General features: G+C 39.6%; 1 protein-coding gene across 8 annotated transcripts in view; it reads left to right on the top strand.

The window, feature by feature from the left end:
• DMD (dystrophin) overlaps positions 1-16,719 on the top strand; it is a 2,057,113-nt gene that overhangs the window by 1,705,114 nt on the left and 335,280 nt on the right. For all 8 annotated transcript variants that reach the window (XM_041741334.1, XM_041741335.1, XM_041741332.1 and 5 more), the window contains 2 exons: positions 11,959-12,079; positions 12,687-12,955. In XM_041741334.1, the coding sequence (XP_041597268.1) occupies positions 11,959-12,079; positions 12,687-12,955 (390 nt within the window). The remainder of the gene's footprint in view (positions 1-11,958; positions 12,080-12,686; positions 12,956-16,719) is intronic.

The raw sequence follows: 16,719 nt of genomic DNA, 5'->3' as shown, positions 1-16,719 counted from the left end.
AGAACTACATTTCTAGACATTTGAGAGAGTCTTCTGAAAACTAGCTATATCATCAAAACTTGAGAATGGAGCCATCTAGGATTTTCCATTTTCCTTTAATGAGTATAATAAAATAAAATGTGAATAATTTACAAATTAACTTCCCTACCAAAGTCCTCTTTCTAATCTATTTCTAATCAAAATACTTTGCTCTCTTGAAAAATATTCTTAAAATAATATTCATATAGGACTTTGCCTTTACAGGACCCTTTTACACAGTCATTTAATTTCTTTTTTTATTTTCATTTTTTAAATATTTTATTTCTTTATTCATTAGAGACAGAGAGAGAGGCAGAGATATAGGGAGAGGGAGAAGCAGGCCCCCTGTGGGGAGCACGATGCAAGACTTGATCCCAGGACCCCAGGATCACAACCTGAGCCGAAGGCAGACACTCAACCACTGAGCCACCCAGGTGCCCAACAGTCATTTAATTTCAAATGAACCCCTCTGATCATTTTCTGTGTTCTTTCTATTCCCTAAAAAATTATTTTAGGAAAAACTGTACCATAATTCAGACTCCTAGAATATAGTGATTCTCTCAGTGATTATTTATTGAGGGCCTACCCTATGCCAGGGCTGAAGATACAGGAGTGAACAAAACGAGACTCTGCCCCCATGGACCTTCAGATTTTACTGAGTGAAATATCAAGTAAACAAATAAATTAACACATAAACTCCTATCAAGTCAGTACTATAAAGAGAAAATAAACAAAACAGGAATAGAGAAAGAATGAGGGATAGTGGCTTATCTGAGGAGGTTATATTTATACAAGCAAAGTTCTGAGTGAGTGAGCCAAGCAAAGACCTTGAGTGAAGAGTATTTTAGGCAGAAGGAGCAGCAAATGCAAAAGATGTAAGAACAGGTTTGCTGTGCTCAAGGAATAACGAGATGGGCTAATGATACATTGTAGCAAGTGGCAAAGGCCAGATAATAATTGATGTTGTCTGCTACAGTTTGGAATAGATTTTATTTTGTGCATAAAGATACACCACTGGGGAACCATAAACAGGGATGATGTGATCTGGTTTCCTGTGTCCTAAAGTTGTCTCTGGTTGCTCTATGGAGAATTGACAGTAGGAGGAGCAAAACTGAGACCAGGGAGAAAGTTAGGGGGGTGCTAAAGTCATTTAGGAAGGAGACAATACCGTCGCCTCTCAAAAAAAAAAGAAGAAGGAGACAATGATGACTTGGCCTAGGGTGGAAATGATAGACATTGTGAAAAATTATTTGACCCAAGATATATTTTGAAAGTAGAGCTGATAGAACTTAAGATAGATGGGATGTGGAATGTAAGAGAAAGTGAAGAGTCCAGGATGACTCTGAAGTCTCTGATTTGAACAAATGGGGAAATGATGATACCATTTATGGAGATGAGAAAGACTTTGAAATGATCATGGGTGAGGGTGTGTATGTGTAGCAAAACAAGGGTTCCGTTTTTGGATTATATTGATAGAGACAAATGGCATGATTCAGAAATTATTCACCACTCACACTCAACAGTCTCAGATTTTGGCTGAGCCTCTTGAGAATGGATATAAATTAATTTGTCACAAGGTCTCCTAATAATCCATTCATCTGTACAGTTGCTTCAGAAGGAATTTCCAAAATTTAGGGTTTAGGTTCAATGACCTAAGACCTAATTCTCTAAGTGACCATGGGAACAGATTGAGTTTTCACCAGAGATTTCTCAAAGTCAGCTCAAAACTTAACAACATTATCGTCAGTAGGAAGTGACTTCCCCAGTAGTTGTTGGAAGCAGCCCAGGCCTAGGATTGAGAGTCAAACAGCTGTTCAAGATGCTGCATGGGCACTAAACTATTTCTCCATAGTATCACAGATCTGCAAGCAGGCTGGACTCTGTTCTAGCCCATGTCCTTGATCTCAGCAACACAGCTTTTAGCTTAAAAGACTTCCAAAAAATAAATCTCAACAAGGAGTTGGTTAACTTCATTTTCCCCCCTAAACTCTCAAAAAACTTTCCTTTCATTGAATACAATTAGATTTTTAAAAATAATTTCAGGCTTGAAATATGTCCATTTATTTTTCAACTTTGCTTGAAATTGATTCGGTCTCATTTATGAATTGCTGTTGTTCATGTTGTTGACTATCTGAAACAATAACTAGATATATCTGATGCTGTGATTCCTTGTCTTCACTTTAAGTGGACTGGAAACAAAATGGTACTTTTTTTCTATCTTGTTTAAAGATGACAATGTAGTCAAACTCTTAGAAGTACAGTGGAAGAGTGATTATGAGAGGCTAGAGAGAGGATGAAACGGAAACTTGCCGTTCAATATAAAGTTTCAGTTGTGCAGGAGGAGTAAATTCTAGAGACCCGCGGTACAGCCTAGGGCCTGGAGTTAACACTACTGTATTGTACACTGAAAACTCTCAAGAAGGTGGAGCTCACATTACGTGCTGTTACCACAATAAAAAAAATCAAGATGACTTGATCTTTTCTTTATATCCCATATGCTCCACATTTGCATATCTTCTCTAATTCCAGCTATTTCAAATGAATATTAAAAGAATCCTTTGTCTTTTTGTTTTGTTGTTGTTGTTCTTTCGAATTTCCTTCTTCCATGAATCCCTGTGAATTTGCCTTGGACTCTTAGAGACAAATTCCTGCGACTCCAGTTAACCATGTTTTGGGATCTTGCCCTTTTCCAATGTTCAAGCTCACTGGGCATTGATGGTCCCTAAATCAGCATTCAGCAAATAAAGTATTAGTGATGTGTTTGAGACTCAGTAAATATAGTGGCTCTTTAAGTGAGGAACGTCATTATAGTGACAGAATGTATTCAACTTTCTTTTTTTTTTAATTTTATTTATTTATGATAGTCACACACACACACAGAGAGAGAGAGAGAGAGAGGCAGAGACACAGGCAGAGGGAGAAGCAGGCTCCATGCACCGGGAGCCCGACGTGGGACTCGATCCCGGGTCTTCAGGATCGCGCCCTGGGCTAAAGGCAGGCGCTAAACCGCTGCGCCACCCAGGGATCCCTGTATTCAACTTTCTTATGAGAAGTAAAAACAATATACGAGGCAGGTAGAAAAAGTAGAAATAATATGGAAACTAGCATGATAATATAGGATGACAAAGCTAAAACACTGATCAATTTGTAGATATGACTATGTTAACATCCTTGTCATGTGCCCACTCGGGAACCATTTGTTGAGTGGATGGCACCATTGGGATTCCCTTCAATTTTACGGTCTCTGTTGTCCTCTTATCCCTTAGCTAATGCTTCAGACCAGAGGAAAAGCCTAAAAGCAGTTCAAACTATAGAACTTCTGAATGTGTGCACATGAACATCTCCTCCAGGAAAGAAATCACTAGGATTAAGAAGGCAGAGCTAATAAGGCCTCCTCTTGAGGAAAATCCACTCAAGTAACTCAAAGGTTACACTCAGCTTTGGATCTGGCACATAAAAATAGGCCCAGAAGAAGAGCTCTCAATTTTTCCCCATCGACAGCATTTAATTTTTTCCTCTAATAATTCATGAGCCCAGGCTTTCACCCTCAAGCATGTTCTGCATCTAAATCAAACTGGCCTCCATATAACACATTCTGGTTTTCTAAGTGGGTGTTCTCTTATATATTCAACAATATTTATTATCCACTATGTGCCAAGCTGTGGCTAGAATTTTTATCATTAGTAATGGTGCCTAGAAGAGCCAATCACAAACCACTACCATGTAACAGGCCTATGTCCAATTAATGACCAAAATTACCTAAACATGTTAATTATAGAATATTCAAACTGGGGCGCCTGGGTGGCACAGTCGATTAAGCATCCATCTCTTGGTTTTGGCTCAGGTTGTGATCTCAGGGTTGCGATCTCAAGGTTGTGAAATCGAGCCCCATGAGGGGCTGGGCATCCAGTGAGGAGTCTGCTTAAGATTCTCCCTCTGCCCCTCCCCTCTCTCACATAAATAAATCATTTTTTAAAGGTTTTGTTTATTTGAGAGAGAGAGAGAGAGCATGAAAGAGAGATCACAAGCAGGGGGAAGGGGTAGAGGGAGAAGCAGAGTTCCCACTGAGCAGGGAGCCCCATGCAGGGTTCAATCCCAGTACCCTGGAATCATGACCTGAGCTAACCCAGACACTTAACTGACTGAGCCACCGGGTGCCCATAAATAAATAAATCTTAAAAAAAAAAAAAAAAGCATATTCAAACTGTATCTTAAAACTTTGATAAGGTGATTAGCAAACCTCCACATTTTAACAAATGGGGGCAAAAGGGCTCAGGGAGATCTCATGACCAGTTCTGGATCGTCCAGCCAAGCTTTGGCCCCAGCCTGAGCTTGAACTTCAAGTCAGCGGCCACAGCCCTCTCTTAACCACTTCCACCAGCCTCACGGGGTGATTCCGTCAAGCTCTGCTGACACACATGAACAACATATAGCCATTCTGTGAGATTTTAGGTTGAACAACACAAATACAGACTTGCCACCTCAGTGGGAATATAGATAAAATTCAGCTCCATGGAAACTGCACATGATTGAAAGAGACCTATGTTTTGAAAAGCAAAGGCTTCTACTTATATCCATAGCGATAGGACCAGGATCTCTAGGTGAAAGCAGGATAGCTTTTCTCTCAAAAATGTCAGTCCTCGGGGCGCCTGAGTGGCTCAGTCAGGATTCTCTCCCTCTCTCTCTCTCTCTGCCCCTCCTCACCTCAAATAAATGAATCTTTAAAAAAAATGTCAGTCCCTGTGCCCAGAGCTCTCATCCTGCCCATCTCTTCTCTGAAGCACATCAAGGATATCAATATCTCACCCTGCAGCCCCTCTACACATGATTCTAAGCTACTTCTCTTTATGGTATTAATAGGTATTTGAGGTAATATTCACCCTATTTGTTTTTCTCCTATATGTAGGCAGGGCAGGGAATAAAAACAAATAATAATTGACTCAGTTCTTCTCTGTTACCTTCAAGTTTTTAAAATTTCTGACTTGCTTCATGGCCATTAGGATTTCCCACTTATGTGTCTTCCAAACTATTATAACCCAGAGAACTTTTCATTTTTTGCCATTATTCATCTTCAGCCTCGCTTTAAGAATTTCAAGATTTGGATTCTAAATGACTCATGAACTGATGGCCTTAAGTAAATCCTAACTTATCATCTGTACCTCATACCTATATCATCTATACCTACATTGGAAAACATTCATAGTATAAAAGTATCCCCGCGAACGCACCTATTCAACCAAACCAGGGACTCCTTAAGGACAAAGATCCAGTTCCTACATCTTCCCTATCTCACGCATAACAGGTTCAAAGTTAATATTTTTCTATTAGCTAATTAATTTGCCAGCAGCCAGTCACCCAGCTGGTTAGTATTTTTGATATATAGATATTATCTATCAAGGGCATCTGGCTGGCTCAGTCAGTAGAGCATGCAGCTCTTGATCTCAGGGCTGCAAGTTCGAGCCCCACGTCAGGTGTAGAGACTGCTTAGATAGATAAACTTTTAAAATAATGAAGAAATACCATCTATCAGATAATTTCACCTTAAAATAAATGGATTTAGGGCACCCGGGTGGCTCAGGGGTTGGGCATCTGCCTTTAGCTCAGGTCATGATCCTGGGGTTCTGGTGTCGAGTTCTGCATCAGGCTCCCCAGAGGGAGCCTGCTTCTCCTTCTGCCTGTGTCTCTTCCTCTCTCTGTGTGTCTCTCTAATCTTTTAAAAAATAAAATAAAATAAATGGACTTACCTGAGGATGTCCCACTAGTACAATTGTGTAGTGCATGCTTCATATAAATTATTCTGTGAAACTTAAGAAGCCGAAGGAAAGATGTCAAACTAGTGTGCCTAATTATTTTCTCATTTGTAAGACAGAAAGTTAACGTTCTTTTCACAGAGGTGCTCTAAGTCTTTAGTAGTTGCTTCTGATTCTTCCACAACACTATGTTAGGCCCTTGGGCCTGGCTATCTTGGAAAGGTGAAGAGGAAGCTGTGGAGAAGTGGATGAATTTTAAAGAAAATAATTTTATCTGTTCAAAAGATTCAGGAAGTAAATATCTTAACATGTGAATATTGACATCTAACTCACACAAAGATTTTTCTTTACATGTATGGAGGAAGGTCTCTGTATCTGATACCTTTTTCACATAAGCACATAAACGAACCAACTTGTCGAATTTAAAATATTAAGCATAACCTCTGAGACAAAATCAGTATAGTATAGGACTACATATATTCCCAAACATCACTCAAATAGACTTTCTTTGAGAGACAAGACAGTTATCAAAGAGTTAAGGCTCTTGACATTGAATGTTCTCAGTTTTGTTTTAAAATGTCCCCTTTTTCCTTCTTAAAATACAGTGAACTCTTATAACATGTAGTTTATGATAAATCAATTAGATGGTGAAAATGGATTTTCTGTTATTTTAAAGCAGAATCTTCACTGGTTTTTCTTGTTGTTGTCTTTGTTTTTTTACATTTACTACATAAACCTGTCTCTTTTAGGGGTGCCTGGGGGCTCAGTCCATTAAGCGTCCAACTCTTGATTTCAGCTCAGGTCATGATCTCAAGGTCACAGGATTGAGCCCTGCATTGGTTTCTGCATTCGTGTGAATCTGCTTGTCCCTCTCCCTCTGCTCTTTCTCCCACTTGCTCTCCAACCCCCTATCTCTAAAATAAATAAATAAATAAATACACAGATAAAATCTCTTTTAAAAAGCCCATCTCTTTTAAACTCCATGCTATAAGGACCACTGATGCTTTTTGCCTAGAACAGTGTCTTGTATAGTAAGGTGCTCAAAATTTGTTAAACGAACAAATGGAAGAAGAGTTTTCATTCTAACCATGCTTAAAATGACATATTCCTATTTATGGTGTTTGCCACATAGTGAGAAACGTTACCATTTTCTTTGTCTTCTGATTGTCTTGAACCAACTATTTCTCCCTTCCTCCTGGGGTTTTTAACCTTTCTTATATTTTGTCTAAATCTTCCCAAATGCTGAAGATAGAGCACATAACCTTCTCTTCCATCCACATTCTTTTCTTAATTTCAGACAACGATGTGAAAATAATGGTGCTTATGTCTTTGTAACGACAGAACTTCCTTTGTCTTTTCTCTAGATTCGTTTTAATCCTCAGTGACTCATATTTAAGAAATGAACTGTGCAGCTGTGGTGGTGCTAAGCCTTTGGCAATAACTCGAGGGGCAAACAAGTGGTCTCTCACAATGGGTGTTCACTTCTAACAATGGAGCTGCATCATCAAACAGTGTCTTGGACTTTGTCAATTTGATAGGACCTTTAAGATCCATTTCCTTGTTTTACAGACCTTACTCCAACAATTATCTCCACTTTCCCCCAGACTAGGTCTTTAATAGATTCCTCTCTGCTATGGTAACCAACTGTCCTGGTTTGCATGAGACTGTCCTGGTTTTTGCGTTCAAAGTCCCACTTCATGAAGCACTACCCAGTCTCCAACAAACCAGGACACTCAGTTTCCCCACTGCTAGCTAGCTTCCACCTTTCACCCTGTGTGCAAACCCTTCCTGTCCTAAAAAGAACATAACTTCCCTTTACATTGAAATCCACTCTGCCCTCCTTCCTATCTTCCTTTTCTCCCTGTCAGAAAAAAATATATATGTTGCACAGTATTCATCTAAAATACATATTCCTTCTTCTCCCACTCACTCCTCAACTGAACCTACTTCTGAGGCTACTCCCCTCCACTGAAATGGCTCTCACCACGTCCAATGAACATTTCTGAGTCTTTGCTTTACTTCTGTGTGTCATGGTTGGACATTCTCAGTCAGTTTCTTCCTCTCTCTCTCTCTTTTTTAAAGGTTTTATTTTATTTTTTTAAGATTTTATTTATTTATTCATAGACACAGGGAGAGAGAGAGGCAGAGACACAGGCAGAGGGAGAGGGAGAAGCAGGCTCCATGCAGGGAGCCCGATGTGGGACTCAATCCCGGGTCTCCAGGATCACACCCCAGGCTGCAGGCAGCGCCAAACCGCTGCGCCACCAGTGCTGCCCTCTTCCTCTCTCTTCCATAGTTCTACACTTCTCATTTCCCCCAAGCTTTCCACCTGTCCATTCCATTCTCTCTTGGCCTCTCATGGGATTCAGTTCTTCTGTGTGTCCATAAATTTTGTATATTCTCCAGAATTTTCTCTTTAGCCCACTCTGCTGCTGCCTGAGCAATCTCATCTACTTCTATAATTGTAATCCTTGTCTCTTTGTATAATCATAGGCACTCAGTGGATATTAACTGAGAAAATGACTCCTAAATCTCCTTTTGTCTCCCTAAATATTAGACTTTGATATTTATTTCCTTCTGGAAGGAAAGGTACCTCTCCAAGCTGTATTGCATCTTCTTAGTCTGTTCTCAAAACAGATTCCCCCTTAATATTAGTATTGAGGGTTTTTTAAAGATTTTTATTTATTTATTCATGAGAGATACAGAGAGAAAGAAGGAGAGACACAGAGGGAGAAGCAGGCTCCATGCAGGGAGCCTGATGTGGGACTCAATCCCGGGTCTCCAGGATCACGCCCTAGGCCAAAGGCAGGCGCTAAACTGCTAAGCCACCCAGGGATCCCTAGTATTGGGTTTTTAATATTCATCTTCATTAATTTTACCCTGAATGTGCACATGAGGTATTCTGAATCAGAGACAGATTTCTTTCAATCACCTAACAGGAAATATCATCACCACTACCCCATCCTGGCCTTTGCCCCAAGTCTTACCCCTAGGGAGACATAAGAGCTGATAGAAAATGTTCCTACATAACTGGCTGCATACTCTCTAGGCAAAATGGGAAAAATGATTTTTCTCTTCTTATAGGGGGACAAGGCCTTTTCCCCCAGAAAGTGTCCCCTTCTCCTCATGAAAGGGTCTCCTTGGAAACATAAAGGGACTGATTCCTAACTCCAACTTTTCTAGAAGCCAGATAGCCCCACATGTCTCAGATTTTACAAACTGAAAATATCACCAAGGTCTGGGCTTTTTCCCCCCCAAGCTGTAAAGACCCAAAGAGATAGTCATTCCAGTCTTGCTGACAGTTTGGAGCTTAACCTGGGAACTTACTCTGGGCTCTAACCATTTGGTCCTCTTGGGTGAGTGAAATTAACTAGACACATGACTGCAGATTTAGTTCCCATGATATGGGAAGGTTCTCAGGAGCCGGAGCTTTTTGTAGGCATGCTGAGAAATCCAGGAGAGTTTATTTTCTCACATGTAGGTTAATTGCACCCAGCATTCACTCATCTCTCCAACCTAGAAACTAGAAGTCTTCCTTAGTCCTTCCCATCTCTTCTCTCTGGCATCTGTTCAGTCACCAAATCCCCAAACCTCTAACACTCTAAATATTTCCCTACTCCATCCTTTTATTCATTCATTCATTCATTTTTGTACCACTGCCCCGGGTCAGATCCTCATAATCTTTCACCAAATTCTTACAATTGCCTCCTAACTGATCTCTCTAATTCCATTTCTGCCCTTCTCAAGTACTTACTCTGTATTTACATTGGGGTCATTTATTTGAAACCCACACATGCCCATGCCATTCCCCTGCTTAAATTCTCTCAAAGGCTCCTGATTGTCTGCAAGAGAATACCTAGGCTTCTCAGGAACTCATAGATTGAGCTTCAACTTCTGAGTTAAAGGTCAAATATAGTTTAAGATAATGACACTGTCTTATTTATCTCTGGATCTGTCCTCTCCTTCTACTTGATGTTCTAGAGAACTGGCCTACTTGAGATAACTGTACATGCCAGACTGTGTTATGTCCTATGTCTTCACATCTGTATTTTCATCATTTTTCTCCCTCTTCCCCTATCCTGCACTTCCCAGGCTAACTTGTTTTCATGTTTTAGAGTTCTTTATGAATAGTATCTTCTCTGGGAAGCCGATCCCAATTTCTTTTCCCATATTGTGCAAACCTATAGCATTTCCCACACTGAACTGAAATTGAGGGCATCTGGGTGGCATAGTCGATTAAGTGTCCAACTCTTGATTTCAGCTCAGGTTGTAATCTCAGGGTCCTGAGATTGAGCCCTGCATTGGGCTCTACACTCAGTGTGATGTCTGCTTGAGATTCTCTCTCCCTCTCCCTCTTCCCCTCCTGTTCATGCTCTCTCTCTCTCTCCCTCTCTCTCTCTCTTAGAAAGAAATAAATCTTTAAAAAACTAAATTATTTATGTGTTTGACTCTTCTACTATATACAGGTTTCTAAACAGGAAGAGTTGTTTTGCATTCAATTTTATGTTTCTAGTTTCTGATAACAACCACTGACACGTAGTAGTTCAATAAAGGGAGCAATTATTATTTTTATAATTAGTAGTATCTGAGTCAGTTGCCTCCTATCAAGTCCAAATGGAGAGACTAGAAAAAAAACAATAATTTTCTTGAAGTTGGGAAAATCAGATATATGAGCAAGAGCTGTATACACATACACATGCACACACACACACACACACACACACAGAGAGATTTCAAATAAAATATTAGAAGAAGAATCAGCCCTACATGTAAGCATAGTAAATAGCTCACCTACTCTGTATTATAATACCTACTCTGTATTATTTCAAAGACACAAAAATATCTCAGTGTACAGAAACTACTAACTTTCACTTACAGAATTTTATTATTTCATTTCAAACACTTGGCCTCTCTTTAGTCAATTGTAACCAACTATGGAAGATGAATCATTTTGCAAAGTATCAAACTCAGGATTTTTCTGAATGATGAGGATTTTATCTATAACTGTGTCATCTAATACAGTTCTAGAGCATTCCTGCAACATGATATATCCAAAGTTCAAAGGAGATACAGCTAAATTTTCCCTCGAGGCTTAAATTCAGTAGGTAACATTGCTAAAAATACGGAAGAATTGAAAAACAACATGAATAATTAAGCCCTAGCTCAGGGTAATTAATATTATTATTACTATTTTTCTTACACTGATTGATTAACGTTTCTGTGGTATTTACCACTTCCATTAACATCTTCACTTCTGAGACAGCATAATCTGGTCAATAAGTATCTTTGGTGATTTCCAAGTATCTGTCCATTTATTCTAGCCTCACATGATGTCTCACGAGCCCTAGCACTCAATTATGTATGAAGCTTATTGTTTTCACTGTTTCTAGTGTGTTAGTTTTCTCCCTTCTTTTCATCCAGAAGTTTCCTGAAGGCAGAAACCTTCAGGTTTTGCTTTCCTTTTAATCCCCTGTGTCAGTGAAGATTACAGTTTAGAGATTAAAACTGATAACTAGCCTAGATGACCCCAAGAGCCCAATTCTAGGCCTACTCTTCTATAGGAACCTATCCCCACAATTCTTAGTCCAGTATACCTCCAAAACTTTCTACCATTCTCAAAGAAATCACATTGAATAATGTATTGGATATTTTTCAGAAGTACTGAGTTTTTACATAGTTACTGTTAATATTTCATTTTATTTGTTGTCAGATATTTTGACAGAATTAGCGGGTGGTTATGAATTGGATTGGTTGTATATTTCAGTACAACCTGCATTCTTCCAAATGGCCCTTCAAGCTCACTACTATGTTCTGGAGAACCATTCTTTTGGGTGCTTAGAAGCAGTCGTTAGCCCTGCTAGGGTTTCTGCAATATGTATCTTGCAACTTTGGCTTCAGATTTCAAGTTTGGCAGTCAAGTTGTACAAATGAATCACTCTTATCTTAATGAAAGGCATTAACATATCTTGGAAGTTCCCCCATGCTCTCCAGACTAGCTTTACACACAATGCTTTCCTGATTAACAGAAAGATCCATATAGCCTTCTTTATCATTTTGTGACTATCGGTTTAGAAATAAAGGAGATAGAAATTGACCTGGGAATTTCATAACCAAGTTTTGAACACCCAGGATTAATTTTGAGAAGAATGCCACAAGCCAAATAAGCATTTCTTTTCATCTCATTTCACAGGCCTTCAAGAGGGAATTGAAAACGAAAGAACCTGTAATCATGAGTACTCTTGAGACTGTACGAATATTTCTGACAGAGCAGCCTTTAGAAGGACTAGAGAAACTCTACCAGGAGCCCAGAGGTAATTGAATGTGGAACTGTAATAGCATATTGATAGAAGGATCAGTGGTGACAGAGCAACCCATCCATTCTTGCTGCCAGGGTCTGGATGGCTCTCATATTTTCTAAGTTAAATAGAATTGATTCAAATTAAGCATAGATGTTGGGGAAAAAAAGGAATTATAAGCCACCGTGTATAAATCTGTTTGCACATTCATAAATAAACAGTAAAAGAGACGAATGAGTGATCAGTTATTGAAACATTTAGAAAATAATCAACAAATGAGATTATTGGTGAGAAGGAATGCTATTGTTACAAAGACTACAAGCTAATTTTCAATTTAAGAGCCTGACAGAAGTACATTAGAGCTTGCGGTGTGCATTTTTCTACTCAGTACCTTAAATGAATCTTGGGTTATCTGAACGATATAAGGTAGAACAGATACTCTCGGGAGGACAGATTTGAGACATGCTGGACACTATCAGAATTTATGCCAAAGTATAAAAGAACCATTAATTGGCAGGTCGGCCTCTTGTTAGACTGTACTCTCTTTCTTCCAGTATGACCTTTTCAGCGATGTTTAAAAAAAATGATTGTGGCCTAAAACCTTGTCATATTACCAATTTAGAGCTGCCTCCTGAAGAGAGAGCCCAGAATGTCACACGGCTCCTACGAAAGCAAGCTGAGGAGGTCAACACTCAGTGGGAAAAACTGAACGTGCACTCTGCAGACTGGCAGAGAAAAATAGACGAGGCCCTCGAAAGACTCCAGGAGCTTCAGGAAGCAACAGATGAGCTGGATCTCAAACTACGTCAGGCAGAGGTGATCAAGGGATCCTGGCAGCCTGTGGGTGACCTCCTCATTGACTCTCTCCAAGATCACCTCGAAAAAGTCAAGGTACCATCTATTGCTTTGCTTCGGGGCCCTTTGAGAGTTGCAAAAGAGATTCTCATCTGAACTTGAGTGCAGCATTTCCTTCTCACCAAGTTAAAATAGTGCCCTTAAGCTTTAGGAATCTGTCCGTCTGTCTTTTGCAAATTCAAAATCAATTTGCATGTGGTATTTTCTCTAAGAGGACATAGTGATCTAATCATCTCTATCTTTAGTAATGTGGAATGAAATATTAAAAAGTTATGGGGTGAAACAATCGTTCTGATTTTGCTATTAGGAAATGAATTTAAGCATTTGTACTAAAATGATCGGGGTGGTTTGTGTGTGTGTGTGTGTGTGTGTGTGTGTGTGTGTGTGTGTGTGTTCTTTGCAAAACTTAGTATCAGAGTAGGGAAAAATACACTTATTCAAGAGCCAGGAGTCCAGGCTTTGGCCTTTGTGCTAACTAAATTATGTGACTTGGGTGAGTTATGGTACTGTGAATTGAGGCTGTTACTGCTGCCCTTCCCTTAGAAGGCAATGTATATAATACAATTTTGAGTTGTATTAGTCCACTGCAGATATTAGGAAATATCATTATATATTTGGAATACTGTCCACAAATCCAAAGTTAAATTCCCTTGTAGCACAAAGATGATAAATATATTTATAAAGAAAAAAATATACATATTTAAGAGTGTCATTTTGAAAACCAACAACTGGAAACATATTTTGTTTGCTCATCTAGTGTCAAAACCAACAAAAGACCTCCCAGTTTCAAATGCCAAAGAGAAATTCTCACCTGTACTCAGTGTGTGTGCTGGCAGCCGTGTTCTGGAAGATCTCTACTCCCTTGCTCTGTGGCATTGTCTCATCCACATTCTTCTTCTTTCATTATTTTCCTTTATTTTCCTCAATTCTGAAACTCTCCCCACCCTTCAGATGTTGGTGCACCTAAGTTTTTAACCTTCACTCAATTCCCATTTTATGGTGTAAATGCTCCCAATTTGAAGTGGCATGGATGGTGACAAACCTCAATTTCTGGTCTGGATCTCTCTTCTGATCTCCTCACCCATTTGTCATTAGAATCAAAATGCAGCCCTTTTGAAACCGAGGTCATTCATTCTCATGTTTGTCCATTCCCCTGCTATTGTCTCCTTTTACCTGCCCTTTCTTCTGTTGTTCCAATTTCAAGTTGCTTAGGCTTGAAACCTGAGTTCCTTCCTTAAGTCCTTCTACATCTTTACTGATTGCACTTGGCCATGCATTTTACCTCATAATATCTCTTTTCTATTTTCCCTTCTCTTTTCAACCAAAATCCTATTCTACCCCCCTACTTGTGGTACTCAAATTGTTGTATTATACTTCTTTAAACCCCATGCCAGGCTCATCTTTAATCCCTGTTCTGGTGTACCATAAACACGATTTGATTTTTTTTTAAGTTTTTACTTAAATTCCAGTTACTTAACATACAGTGCAATGTTAGTGTCAGGGGTACAATACAGTGACTCAAGACTTCCCTACAACCCTCAGTGCTCATCACAACAAGTGATAAGCACCGCATTTTAAATACTTGGTTACAGGGCACCTGGGCGGCTCAGTGGTTGAGCGTCTGCCTTCGGCTCAGGTCATGATCCTGAGGTCTGGGGATCGAGTACCACATCAGGCTTCCCACAGGGAGCCTGATTCTCCCGCTGCCTGTGTCTGTGTGTGTGTGTGTGTGTGTGTGTGTGTCTTTCATGAATAAAGAAATAAAATCTCAAATATCTGGTTAAGGAGTGAGTGAATTAACAGTTTCTTTACTGTTTTTCTACATTTTCTGTCCTCTTCCAACTCCAACCTAAAATCCTTGAGGGAAACTGCCTGCCTGAGAATAAAGTCAATGAATGAAGAGGGCAGGTGACCCTTTACTTCCTAGCCCTGGTTCAGATTCCTAATTGTCACTCCTATCCTTCAGGCCATTCTGAACATTCTCACTGCACTACTCCTTTACCCAAATATGCCAAGTCATCCGGTAACTCTCTGCCTTTGCAAATGCTCTTCCCTTGGCCTGGATTACCCCCACTTATATGCCTCAGCCTCCAAAGCCTGCCTCACACGGCTCCTGTCTCTGTAGTTTGTCCTGAGTGTCTCCCACCCCCAGGTCCCACAGAGCAGAAGCAATGGCCCTTGGTTCAATACTTGCATCGATCACCATACATGCTTCAGCTGTCACACTTGAATTTCCCATATACTGTAGCTGGTCACTTAAAGCTACAGGTTCCTAAAAGCAAGAGTCATGCTGTGTATGTCTGAATTCCCAGCTCCTAGCATAGGGTCGGCAATGTATAAAGGAATCTAATTCTGCTCCTTTGTTCCTTCACTCCACTGTACAATGTGCTATACATGTAGTTATGAACGAAACAGAAGTTGGTCTTTGCCCTTATGAAGCCTACTGTCTAATGTTGAACTGAATAGCTCTTCATTAAAGGAGTAGGTGAAGCAAGGGAAGATTACATATTTGACTCTATAACTTCAAAAATCTCTTCCACTCTAACATTCTATGACCCCATGTCTTGCAAGTAAATCAATGGTTAACACTGCCAGCTACTTGGAAATTAAAATAATGTTTAAAATGTATTACCTTGTATTTGTTTAGCATTAAGAGTAGTACTTTTGGAGGTGGCTCAGGTCATGATCCCTGGATCTTGGGATCAGAACCCTACATCAGGCTCCCTGCTCAGTAGGGAGCCTGCTTCTTCCTCTGCCTCTGCCCCTCCCCCTGCTCATGCTTGAGCTCTCTGTCTCTCTCTCTCTCTGAAATAAATAAATAAAATCTTTAAAAAAGATTTAAAAGAATAGTACTTTTATTCAAAAATATAGGAACTACATTTTTAAAAATCTTCCCCAAAAATGACAAAAAAGTTTAGGAGAATGTCCCAAAGGAACAAAATTAGTTAATAGATTGATTAAGTGGCCAAATCTATAGGCTTTAGAGCAGACAGAAGAGATTCATTCTTAGCCTTATCTGCCACACAGGAGCCTTAGTAGTATCCTGAGTATGGATGAAGAATGTACACAGCATGATTCAATAACAAAAAAATAAAATCAATAAAAGTAGAACAGCTTAAATATCACCTGACCCTCACTGAAGCCTATTTGCATTTTTCCTTTCACTTCTCTTCTCCTCTTACCTGTCCTTGGTCCTAAGACCAAGTTTATTTCCCACACATTGATTGGTTAGACGCTCATTTTGATCCCAATAACAACAAAACATATATGCACTCAGTATTCCCTTCTAAAAGAGCTTGTGCATGCCAACACTTCAAATAAATCAGCTTTCTCTGTGGCTTCTCAACAACACTGAGTTTGAAACTCTGAAGCATTGGTGGTGGTGGTTTAGAGGAAGTGAATTTTATTAACTGAAACTTACTTTGAAAAGAAGTAGAAGAGTGCTCAAAACTACTGTTCCCATTTTTCTACTCAGCAATTTAAGCCCTCAGAGGCTCCATGCTGTCGGGGTAGCTAGGCATGTAGCCAGAAGAACATTTTGTTTACCCACTTCAGTTCATTTTCATCACCCCTGTTGACTCTATTGTAATACCCACCTCCACTCTCATCTTATTTGTTGAAAAAGTTGTTATACAAGTGAACTATGGCATGTGTTTTTCTGTGGGATTTAGCATTATATCATTTCATTAGCAAATGTGGCTTTGCGATTTGGCTAATGGATAAAATAGCAACAACAATGAGGTCCTGGGAAGTGGCATCGTTACTGGCTAATCATCCTCAGGACATTGTACGTATAGTAA

The sequence above is a fragment of the Vulpes lagopus genome, chromosome X, assembly GCF_018345385.1.
Source record: "Vulpes lagopus strain Blue_001 chromosome X, ASM1834538v1, whole genome shotgun sequence".
Lineage (NCBI taxonomy): Eukaryota > Metazoa > Chordata > Mammalia > Carnivora > Canidae > Vulpes > Vulpes lagopus.
Note: the sequence above shows the minus strand (reverse complement) of the source record. Positions and strands in the feature narration are given on the sequence as shown.